Raw genomic sequence first — 12,667 nt, forward strand, 5'->3', positions numbered from 1 at the left:
CATTTTACTATACTTTGTTTCTCGCATATCCATCCATTTACCCATCTATGTACAGTGATTTTGAAATTTAGGTTTATGTAGATAGAGGTAAAATGAGAAGACCCAGCTGTGGGGGACAACACAGAATCCAAGGGAACATAATCTCAAGAAGGTCAGAATTATTTTCAATACCAAAGACAGTAGAAAGCTCCAATTAAAAACAGAATGAATAAAATCTAATTTAACTGGCAAAGAGCAAGTAACTCGTGTCCTTAGAGTTGTTTCAATAGTGTTGAGGGGCTAAGTCAGAACGTAGAAGTGAATGGGAAATGTGGAAAAGATATACAGTTAGTCTTCCGTTCATTTTCCTTCCCACCTTTTAATTCTGCTTCCTAAACAGTCACAGATGTGAAAGATGATCTTGCAGTTAATCTAGATAAGGGATTTGTGTTTTATATGGATTTAGAAAATTAAGACAGAATTTATTCTCAAGAACTATATTTTTTTCTGAAATTTTGCAAGGTTTTTATCATCATAAAATTAATCTGGTTTTAGAAACACTCATACGCACTTCCTCAAGACCAAGCTTTTCTAAAGGACTTTTTATATCTAAAATGAGTTACCATTAACTGGAAGGTTTCTTCTTAGCTCTCTAAGTTCTTCTTTGGTGAGTTCAATGCCCAGGTTTCCTAGTATGTTGTCCAGGTCGCTAACATTTATCATCTCTACTTAGGGAAAAAGAAATAACTATGAAAGTTCTTACTAAGGCTGAAATGTTTCATTTATTTTTCCTAAGCATTATAGATTTTTTTTTAATAAGAATATTCAAGACGCTTGGAACCTAATTAAGTTATGCAGAGATTCAATATGATTAGAAATAAGCTCGCTTCCCTTAAATATTTTTAAAGGAATAAACACACACACACCATAAATTTCTAAAAGGAACAGAGTTATTTGCTAGTATACAATTCTTAAAATAGAAATAGTTTTAGTGAAATGGGAAAATTACTATGGTTGGAGTAAGAACACATGGGTTGAATATTGTTCTCTACTATTTACTACGTACTGGAATGTAGGTAAATAACACAACTTCTTTGAGGCCCAGTTTTCTGTTATAAGAAATGAAAGAGAAACGGTTTTCTCTTTTGAAATAGTTATAGCTAGATAATGTTTTTCTTAACCTATTTTATCAGGTAGGTATAGATCTAGAAATTAGGACAATACTCCTTATGTAGTAGTATTATATAGTTTCACTCTATTTCAGCTACAGATGAGAACAAAGATATGAGATATTTTCAATTAATTACATGGTCAAAAATGGAGTCATGTTCTGGTAATCTCTTATAATCCCAGGTCACATCAACAAAGCAAGTAGTTTCAAAACTGTTCATTGAAATTATATCATAAATCAGTAAAAGGAATGATTATACTAACAGGTAGTATTGTTGTTTATAAATCTATAGGTGAAATCTGAAAACAAACAAACAAAAAAACCCATACATTTTATGCTGATTATTTACCCTCTAAGCCTCTAGTGCCCCATCTATAAAATGTAGATTGTAATAGTACCTACATCATGAATAAAATATTTATAAGTGCCTGGTGCATAGAAAGTACCCACTAAACAGTAGTTATTATTCTTTTTATTATGAATTATTTTAATGATGAAACATGGGTTTCATATTTCTAACATGTGGCAAAGTGAAGCACACTATTGGTAAAAACCTCTGCAAACATGGAGAACTTCTGTCAAGAAACAGCAGTATAGTTTATTTCAGAAACACTGAAATTCAAAGCCAAATTAGTTCATTAGAAAAAATATTTTATTAGTTTATAGAGCAGCAGGATTTATAAGGCAATGGTTACATAATTCGAAATATTGTTGCAAAAATATGTTTTAAAGGCATTGGTATCTCAGTTTTACATTTTACCTGTAACAGCTTTAGCTTCACTCATTAGTTTATTAAGTTCAACTTTCCCATCAGCTGTTAAAATGAGGTACAAATCACAGAGATTAGGAAATTGTAGTGACAGAATAAGAGTCAGATCACACCTATGGGTCCTCCAGCCTGGGAACTGTTGAAACTCTAACTGCCTAACTTCTTCCTCCCCTCTTCCATTTCTTGCTATCTTACTTTTAAGCCTCCCCTTTTCTTCTACTTTTACTCGTATACCCTCTTATTCTCCTGTCTGTTTTCTTTTCCTAAGCTAAGCCATAGGCATGTCACTGACAAGCAAAGCCATTCATTCTCAGATATTGCTTAAGCCTGCTGGTGTCAAGCAAGACTTACAAGAGAAGACAATATTTTAGCACAATTAAGACTTAACCTTTCAGATTACATTTCACAACTTCAATACGGAAAAATAAATGTAGTTAATGGATCTTCATGTATAAACCTAACTTTCTCTGAAAATATCAATAATTCTGATAGGCCAGAATTGCTTACCGTCAAGCGGTAAGTGTTCTGATAGACTCTGAAATTCCTTATTTGTGAGTTCCTCTCCCACTTTCTCCAGAACACTGCTTAGCTTTTGAGTATTAATGTTCCTGCCTTAAGAAAGATGAGAGAAATTAAACATGTCTATATTTATACACACACACATATATACATAATACACTCATATATATGTATGTGCGCATTATACACAATAATATATTATATAAGTATGTATAAATATTATATTTTATATAAATATATTTTTATATTAATATATATTACATATATATAATGTCTGGGATAAGGACACTGTTTCTGTACCTTATGCTACTCTGTCTCAATGTAAAAAGTTGCACAATAAAATTTGTTTCAAAATTAAAAATCAAAATAAAATCTGATATCAAAATCCTTATTTCAGGACCAATTATACCTGTGATGATAATCCTAAACCAAATTTAAAAAATGTAAAGTTGGTAACTGCCCACTAAATTTCACCAAGTAGATAATAATTCAATTATTTTTGCCACTAGCTACCACCTATACTAGGAGGGGTATTTGTTTCCTTCTACCCCATCTTATTCTTCTAGATTTCCAACTGGTTATTTATTCAATAAAGTAACTTGATCCATGAAGGTCTAGAACATGACCACTTTAAGAGAGGCAGAGTAAGTTATATTAATTAGAAAAAATAGATAAGAGATTGTGGAAGTTGTTAAATGTTATAGTACAGACTCTTTGTCCATGAAAGAAACTCAGTATCAATAGACACAAATTACCTAACTATAAATAAAATATGGTTAGAAGTTTACCATTTATGAAATAATATGAACAACAGAAATCAAAGCCAAAAAATTCAATGTAAAATATAAAAGAGAAAAGAAGAAAACAGACCAAACATGAACATTGGTTATCTTTGTCTTTTTTTTTTCCATTTATTTATTTAACATCTCCATGTATTCTTTTCTTTTCTCTCTCTCTCTCTTTTTTTTTTTTTTTTTTTTTTTTTTTTTTGGTCTTTTTGCTTTTTAGGTCTGCACCCATGGCATATGGAGGTTTCCTGGCTAGGGCTCTCTAATTGGAGCTGTTGCCACCGGCCTATGCCACAGCCACAGCAACGCCAGATCCAAGCCTCCACAGCAACGCCAGATCCAAGCCTCATCTGTGACCTATACCACGGAACACGGAATCCTTAACCCACTGAGCCTACACCACGGCAACACGGAATCCTTAACCCACTGAGACCTACACCACGGCAACATGGAATCCTTAACCCACTGAGACCTACACCACGGCAACACGGAATCCTTAACCCACTGAGACCTACACCACGGCAACATGGAATCCTTAACCCACTGAGACCTACACCACGGCAACACGGAATCCTTAACCCACTGAGACCTACACCACAGCAACACGCAATCCTTAACCCACTGAGTGAGGCCAGGGATCTAACCCGCAACCTTATGGTTCCCAGTTGGATTGTTTCCACTGCGCCACAACGGGAACTCCATCTCCATGTATTTTTTGGTAAAAATATTTTGACTTTAGTTGTAAACCAAGGGTGATTTTTTTTTTTGCCCCTCTTTATGCTTCCCTTATAATCTCCAAGATTTTTTTTATTACGAATATGCATTCTCGTAGTCATAAACAAAAATTTAATAAGCTTCATTAAAATATATTGCAAAGGCTCAAGATTCTAGTTTTACATCTTCTTATTACTCATCATTTTTTTTAATTTAAAAAAATGTGGGGGGCTATATCTGCAACATGTGGAACTTCCTGGGCCAGGGAACTGAACTCATGCCACAGCACCAACCCAAGCTACTATGGTGAAAGCTGCCAGATCCTTAAGCCACTGCACCACAAAAGAACTCCTTTACCCACCTTTAAGAGTCTTCATGACTTTGTCTAGATACTCATGTTGCAACAGAAGAAAGGGTGGGGGAAAAAATGTAATTGTAATGTATACATGTAAGGATAACCTGACCCCCTTGCTGTACAGTGGGAAAATAAAAAAATTATTTAAAAAAAAAAGAGTCTTCATGGTATCTACCAATTTAAGCTGATTTATCTTCTCATCAGCTGTGAGATAAGATACAAAGTTTTATAAATAGAAGCAATAATTGATATGGGAAATTTTTAAAAGGCGCTAATACTTGAAATTATAAAAACTATTTGCCTTCTCAAATGGAATACAGTGTAGCCATTTTTATTGTACCTACAACACCCAATATGTGAAAAAATATATTTAAGAATTTAAGGACCTTTAGTTCTTCCTCAAGGGCTATGGATAATATTCTAAGCCATATGCTTTCAGCTGTTGTATAGATGTTGAAACTTCCAGTGGGTGGAAGAAGTTAACTACATGATGACCACACTGTAGCCATGACATAAGTTGCCACAATTCTGAGAAGAGGCCTCAAGGAAATAGGAAAAAACCAACCCTGGAACTGAAGACTCTCTGTACTTAATTAAGATGACGCTGATCAGACTACTGCATGACCAATTTCAAGATGACTGTCAGAGCTGACTGAGCTGTTTCTGCATGTAACCCCCTCCCTCTGCCTGTAAAAGCTCTTGCGAACTGATTGCCAATGGAGGGAGTTGGATTTTGGACAGGAATCTGCCCCCACCCCTGCCACAACTGCCCCACCAGTTGCCTGCCTCTGAAACAAAGCAACCTTTCCTTTCTACCAAACTTGCCATTTTATTGGCATTAGAATGGTGAGCAGCCGGATGCCACTTTTGGTAACAATATTACCTATCTCATAGGCTTTGAGTAAGCACTTTAAAAGGAGAAATAGTTAAATCTATGCCTCAAATATTGTGTGTGCTCATAAATGATAGCTATTAGTTTTATTATTTTTAAATAGAACCCGAATCTATACATTTTCTTCTAATACAGACAGTCATACCATATATTTTTTCTATTTATTTATTTAGTCTTTTTTGGGTTGCACCCACAGCATATGGAGGTTTCCAGGCTAGGGGGTGAATTGGAGCCAAAGCTGCCGGCCTACGACACAGCCACAGCCATGCCAAATCCCAGCTGCATCTGTGACTTATACCGCAGCTGTGGCAACACTGGATCCTTAACCACTGAGCGAGGCCAGGGATCAACCTTCCATCCTCATGGATACTAACTGGGTTATTAACCCGCTGAGCCACTTTGGGAACTCCTATTATTTTCTGTTGTGAAGTTTTGGATATAACATTAAATATAAAATCTAATTTGTTAATTTTCCTGTCTAATCTCTAGATGTAATACATGTACAGCGGGCTTATTATAATGGCCCAGATAACAACTTATCATAGAAAGTAGGCAAATAAATATTCTCAAATACATGGAGAGAAAAATCTCAACAGTCAATGTTTTTGCTTTTTACATACAGTAAGGTTTATATAAAGAAGTTAAAATAGGGCATTGTGGTTTTAACTAGTAAACAATTAGCAAGTCATGGCAGCATGAGCTGGCCTTACCCTCATGTATATAACTTGTGGAACTACAATTATGAGACCAAGATATTATGAATAAATGATATGAATCTTTGGTTATATGCTCTCAGACTATACAAACTGATGCAAATAAGTCATTCAGTTAAGATTTCAAAAATTTTGTTTTGTGAATTTAAGAATTTTAATAATTTTTAATGTAAAATAGTATGTACCTATAATATTTCATTTGTAAAGAGTGTATACTTATTAGCACACATCATTGAGTTTAGAATGATAATCCCCAAACCAAGTGCACACTAAGACAGTGGAGTAGAAGACCCTAGGCTCTGTCCCCCAACAAAAATAAACAATGTCTCTGAAAAACAAAAACATCTCTGGGAGAATTCTTGACTCTAATTAAGAAATTTTAGCAACACAGTGAAACAAAAAAATCTGAGAATAACCACACAAAAAAGGAAGGAAGACATCCTCATTTAGCCTGCATCATTCTGTCTCCCAAGCTGGCTTTGCTCCACGCCAACAGGGACCTTCCCAGCTTGAAAGAGTTCTTGCAGGGAAAGAAAAAGGAGGGTGACCAACCAGCTTTCCCCAGCCCTTTGGGACACTGCCCAAATGTCTTGCTGACGTTTCATCCCATCCAGAGAACATTAAAGCTGAGACGAAGCTAAGATATGTAGAATAGCTAGGAAGGAGAAAATGCTGAGGATACCAATAGCAGCCACACTGCAGGAGTGACCGTGGTCCCCAAAGACTTGCTCTGAGACAAACCCAGAAGCATTCACTACTGAAGAAACCAATAGCTACTACAGTCATTGCAGATTCCCTACAGACTTTGCTGGCTTTCTGTCCACAGGTATTCACATTCACAGACACCAGCCACCTGAGTCCCTACATGTTCCTCCAAAGCTGGCAAAATCACACTCAGAGAGTAGATCTTATATGCTCTCACCACACACACACAAAAGGGAATTAATTGTGTGAGGTAGTAGATGTGTAAACTGATCTTATTGTAGTAATCATTTTGCAATATTTACATATATGAATTACCATGTTGTACACCTTTAATTTACACAATGTTAAATGTCAATGATACCTCAATAAAGTTGGGGGAATCCATGATATTTTGATATACTAGTAATAAATAAATGAAAATTGAAAATATTTTGAATTGTTGGTACCCTTATGATTGTACCAAAAACCATGAAATCAAAGAAAATATGTGCAAGATACATGTACTGAAATCTATGAAATTCCTATGAGAGAAATCAAAGACCTTAAAAAATGGAGAGATATACCAGCTCACAGATTGGGAGACTCAATGTTATTAAGTTGTCAATGTTTCTGAATCGATTGATAGAGTAAATGCAATCACAGTAAAAAACTAGCAGGAGTTTTTGTGGAAATCAAAAGCTGATTCTAAAATTTTATACAGAAAAGCAAAAAACAAAAAACCAAAAAACCAGAATAGCCAAAACAGTTTTGCCAAAAAAGAACAGTTATGAGAATGACAGTTCCTAATTTTAAGACATAATAGAGATATAATAAAAGATAAACACAAAAAATCAGTGGAACTGAACAAATCATCCAGAAATGGAGCCAAACACATACAGCTAACATATTTTCAACACAGGGTTAAAGTCAGTTCAATATATAAAGAATAGTCCTTTCCATAAACAGTGCAGATCAATAAAATGTCCATGCATTAAAAAAAGAACCTCAACCTATGCAAAAACTAATCTAAAATGACCATAGACCTAAATGTAAAATCTAAAACCATAAAATTCCTAGAAGTGTGTTTGTGTGGTCCTATATGCTAGATACTAGCCACATGTGGCTGTTGAACTCTTGAAATGTGTATTGTCTGAATTGAGGTGTGCCATAAGAGTAAACTATTCAACAGATTTCAAAGTCTTAGTATGTACAAATGAAAGTAAAATAGTCCATTAATAAATTCTAAATTTTTATTTTTAATTTTTTTGGTCTCACCCACAGCATGCAGAAGTTCCCAGGCCAGAAATTGAACCTGTGACCTGAGCCACAGCAGTGACAATGACAGATACCTTAACCACTAGGCCAACAGGGAGCTCCAATGAGTTTTTATATTGATTGCAAATTTAAATGTTAATCTTTAGAATATTCTGAATTAAATAAAATAGATTTTAATATTTGTTTTACTTCTTTTAAATTTTATTAACATGGCTACTAGAACATTTAAAATTATGTATGAAGATTATACATATATATTTTTGTCTTTTTGCCTTTTTCTAGGGCCGCTTCCTGCGGCATACGGAGGTTCCCAGGCTAGGGGTATAATCGGAGCTGTAGCCACTGGCCTACGCCAGAGCCACAGCAACACGAGATCCAAGCCGTGTCTGCGACCTACACCACAGTTCACAGCAATGCTGGATCCTTAACTCACTGAGAGAGGCCAGGGATCAAACCGGCAACTTCATGGTTCCTAGTTGGATTCATTAACCACTCTGCCACAACGGGAACTCCTGAAGATTATACTTTATTATGTGAGGATTGTCCTACATTTGCATTATAGTACAACACTGTTCTAGAAGCAAACACAGGATAAAATCCTAGTATACTTGGGCTAGATAAAGATTTCTTAGATATGACGCAAAAATCACTATCCACCAAAATAATGAATCTTTCAAGACATCAGTAATAAAATGAATAGAAAAGTAGAAGAATTGGAAGAAATATTTATAAAGTATAAATATTTCAGACTTCTATTTCAGAATATATAAAAGATTTCAGAAATCAGTAATTAGAAAAAAGCCTCAAGTCACAACAAGTGGGCAAAACATTTGAGCAGATACTGCAGAGACTATGTACATGGCAAATAAGAACATGCTGCCCCAAATCATCTGTCAGTCAATAGGGAAATGCAAATTAAAGCCACATGAAATATCACTACACACATATTATTATGGCTAGGAAAAAAGAAATTGATACTACCAAGGCTAGCAAGGCTGCAAAGCAACTGAAATGCTTATATTGGTGATGGTTCAGTCACTTTGGTAAAACAGTGGCAGGGTTTTTTTTTAATCAATTTAAACACATAATTACTATATATGTTAGTAATCCTACATCTAAATATTTTCTCAAAAGAAATTGAGATTCATGTTCACCTGTAAGAAGCAGGTTTGAATTTTGTAGTGACTTTATTTATAATTGCCAAAAACTAGAACAGCCCAATGTTTCATATTAAGGATAAGGATAAACAAATGTTATTAAATTCATGCAATAGAATACAATTTAGCAATAAAAGGAAGGAACTACTGATATTTTCAAGCCTATGGATGAATCCTAAAAACAACATGCTGAAAAAAAAAAACACTTATAAAGATTACATACAGTACATAGGATTATACTGTATGATTCCACTTAAGTGGAATAAGTCCTAAAACAGGCAAAAATAATCAAAGATGCTAAAAGCATGATAGTAATATGGTTTGTCTCTTAGGAAGAGACAATTGGCAAGAAGCATGACGGAATTATCAGGGAAGATGTAAATATCTGTATCCTGATTGCAGTGTGAATTATGGAAGTATATATACTTACCAAAACCCATCATATTGTAACCTTAATCTGCAGTTTTATTGTATGTAAATTACAGATTAAATTTTAAAAATTGAAATATAGTTGATTGACAATGTGTTAATTTCTACACAGCAACGTGATTCAGTTATACATATACACTTACACTGTAAAATTTTTAAATATTTATTTATTTATTCATTTATTTATTTTCTTTCTTTTTAGGAAGTTCTCAGGCTAGGGCTCGAATTGGAGCTGCAGCTGCCAGTCTATACCACAGCCATGGCTGCAGCTTGCGGCAAAGCTGGATCCTTAATCCACTAAGCAAGGCTAGGGATCAAACCTGCAACCTCATGGACACTATGTCAGGTGCTTAACCCACTGAGCCACAAGAATTCTTATATACACTTCTTTAAAAATATTCTTTTCCATTACGATTTATAGATAATTTTTTTTCTTTTGTCTTTCTTAGGGCTGCGTCTGGGGCATATGGAGGTTTCCAGGCTAGGGGTTGAATTGGAGCTGTAGCTGCCGGCCTATGCCACAGCCACAACAACCACAGCCACAGCAACTTGTGACTTGAGCTGCGTCTTCGACCTACACCACAGCTCATGACACTGGATCCTTAATCCACTGAGTGAGCCCAGGGATAGAACCCACAATCTCATGGTTCCTGGTCAGATTCATTTCCACTGCATCACAATGGGAACTCCCTAGATAAATTTTTAAAGTGAAAAAAACTGGATCAAAAATATAGGCTGTGTATAGTCATTGAATGTTGTTAATAACAGCACATTAAAAGCTGTGCTTTAGGATGAATTATCTGGCAGCATAGCGAAGTAGTTTCCAATGATTAAGAAGTCTACCATCTCTCAACCTATTAAATAAGAATCAGGGTTTCTGTAACAGCATGAAATTTTTTTTTGAAGATTTAGTCTAGATAATTCAAGTATCAGAAACTCTCATGAAAAAGTCTCCAAATTAATAAGTGAGCTGTACCTAATGACCATGAGATGATTTAAAGCCTCATCAGAAGCTGAAAGGTGTTCTAGTAAGTCCTGTCGTTCTTCTCCTGTAAGTTTTATATTCATGTTTTCCAGAACAGCATCCACATTACAGACATCAATCTTCCCTCCTTAGGAAGGAAGAACATGATGGGAATGAGGAAAATATCAAATCATACAACAGTATGAAGCTCATGTGTTATAAGAAACACAGAAATTACTATAAGTTTAAAAAGTTTGGAGTTCCTATTGTGGCTCAGTGGCAAATGAACCCGACTAATATCCAAGAGGATTTACTCAGTGGGTTAAGGATCTGGCGTTGCTGTGAGCTGTGGTGTAGGTCACAGATGTGGCTCAGATCTGGGATTGCTGTGGCTGTGGTGTAGGCTAGCAGCTATAGCTCCAATTTGATCCCTAGCCTGGGAATCTCCATATGCCTTGGGTGCGGCCCTAAAAAGACAAAAAGACAAAAAACAAAAAAACAAAAAACAAAAAACAAAAAAATAAACAGTTTAATTATCCACATTTCTAGTAAGCAACATAGTCTGTAGCACTGCTAGTTATTCAGTAAATATTTGTTAAATGATTTAAATACTTAGTTAACAAACTTTTCACTCAGCAATAGATAACCTATCTTTTATTCCATTTTTCTTGCTCACTTTTCTATCAATTGTAAAATAAGGAACTAATTGGATCACAACGGTAAATGATACTTATACTGAATTCTGTAAAATTAATAATGTAGGAGTTCCTATTGTAGCTCAGTGGTAATGAACCCACCTAGTACCCATGAGGATGCAGGTTTGATCACTGGCCTTGCTCAGTGGCTTAAGGATCTGGTGTTGTCGTGAGCTGTGGTGTAGGTTGCAGATGTAGCTTGGATCCTGCATTGCTGTGGCTGTGGCATAGGCTGGTAGCTGTAGCTCCAATTTGACCCCTACCCTGGGAACTTCCATATGCCATAGGTGCAGACCTAAAAAGCAAAATAAAAGAAATAAAAATTTAAAAAATAAAATTAATAATGTAAACATATAAATTTTGTTAATATTGTTAAAATGGCCATACTACCCAAAGCAATCTATTGGTTTAATGGGATTGCTACCAAATTACCCATGATATTTTTCACAGAACTAGAACAAATAATCCTAAAATTTATATGGAACCATAAAAGACCCAGAATTGCCTAGTCAATTGGCAAAGAACAAAAAGAACAAAGCTGGAGGCATAATCCTTCTGGATTTCAGACAATACTACAAAGCTATAGATATCAAAACAGCATTGCACTGGCACAAGAACAGACATATGGATCAATGGAACAGAATAGAGATCCCAGAAATAAACCCACACACCTATGGCAAATTAATCCTTCACAAAGGAGGCAAAAATATACAATGGAGAAAAGACAATCTCTTCAGTAAGAGGTACTGGGAAAGCTGGACAACTGCATGCAAATCAATGAAGTTAGTACATTCCTTCTCACCATACACAAAAATACAGTGCCTGAAAGACTTAAATGTAAGACATGACACCATAAAACTTCTAGAAGAGAATGTAGGCAAAACTTTTTCTGACATAAGTAGTAGCAATGTTTTTTTTAGGTCACTCTCCCAAAGCAACAGAAATAAAGGCAAAAATAAACAAATGAGACCTACTCAAACTTATAAGATTTGTACAGCAAAGGAAACTATAAACAAAGTGAAAAGATAACCTCTGAAATGGGAGAAAATATTTGCAAGCAATGCAATCGACAAGGGCTTAATTTCCAAAATATATAGACAGATCACATAACTCAATAACAAAAAATAAACAACCCAATCAAAAAATGGGCAGAAGACCTAAACAGACATTTCTCCAGAGAAGACATACAGACAGTCAATGGGCACATGAAAAGATACTCAACATCGCTAATTACTAGACAAATGCAAATCAAAACTACAATGAGGTATCACCTCACACTGATCAGAATGGCCATCATTAAAAAGTCTGCAAATAACAAAGGCTAGAAAAGGTGTGAAGAAATGGTAATCCTCCAACACTGTTGGTGGGAATGTAAACTGGCAACCACCATGGAAAAAATATTGAGATGTCTTTAAAAAACTAATGAGTTGGAGTTCCCAACGTGGAGTAGCAGAAATGAATCCAACTAGGAACCACGAAGTTGCGGGTTCAATCCCTGGCCTTGCTCAGTGGGTTAAGGATCCGGTGTTGCCATGAGCTGTGGTGTAGGTCGCCAGCGCAGCT

The 12,667-nt window shown here is 35.4% G+C and overlaps 1 protein-coding gene across 1 annotated transcript in view; it reads right to left on the reverse strand.

Annotated features, from left to right (window-relative positions):
* The window catches only part of LOC110255897 (EF-hand calcium-binding domain-containing protein 13-like), a 43,602-nt gene that overhangs the window by 2,439 nt on the left and 28,496 nt on the right, over nucleotides 1-12,667 (reverse strand). Inside the window, exon 10 of the mRNA XM_021066302.1 lies at nucleotides 603-704. Within this exon, the coding sequence (XP_020921961.1) occupies nucleotides 603-704 (102 nt within the window). The remainder of the gene's footprint in view (nucleotides 1-602; nucleotides 705-12,667) is intronic.

Source organism: Sus scrofa, chromosome 12 (genome assembly GCF_000003025.6).
Source record: "Sus scrofa isolate TJ Tabasco breed Duroc chromosome 12, Sscrofa11.1, whole genome shotgun sequence".
Taxonomy (NCBI): domain Eukaryota; kingdom Metazoa; phylum Chordata; class Mammalia; order Artiodactyla; family Suidae; genus Sus; species Sus scrofa.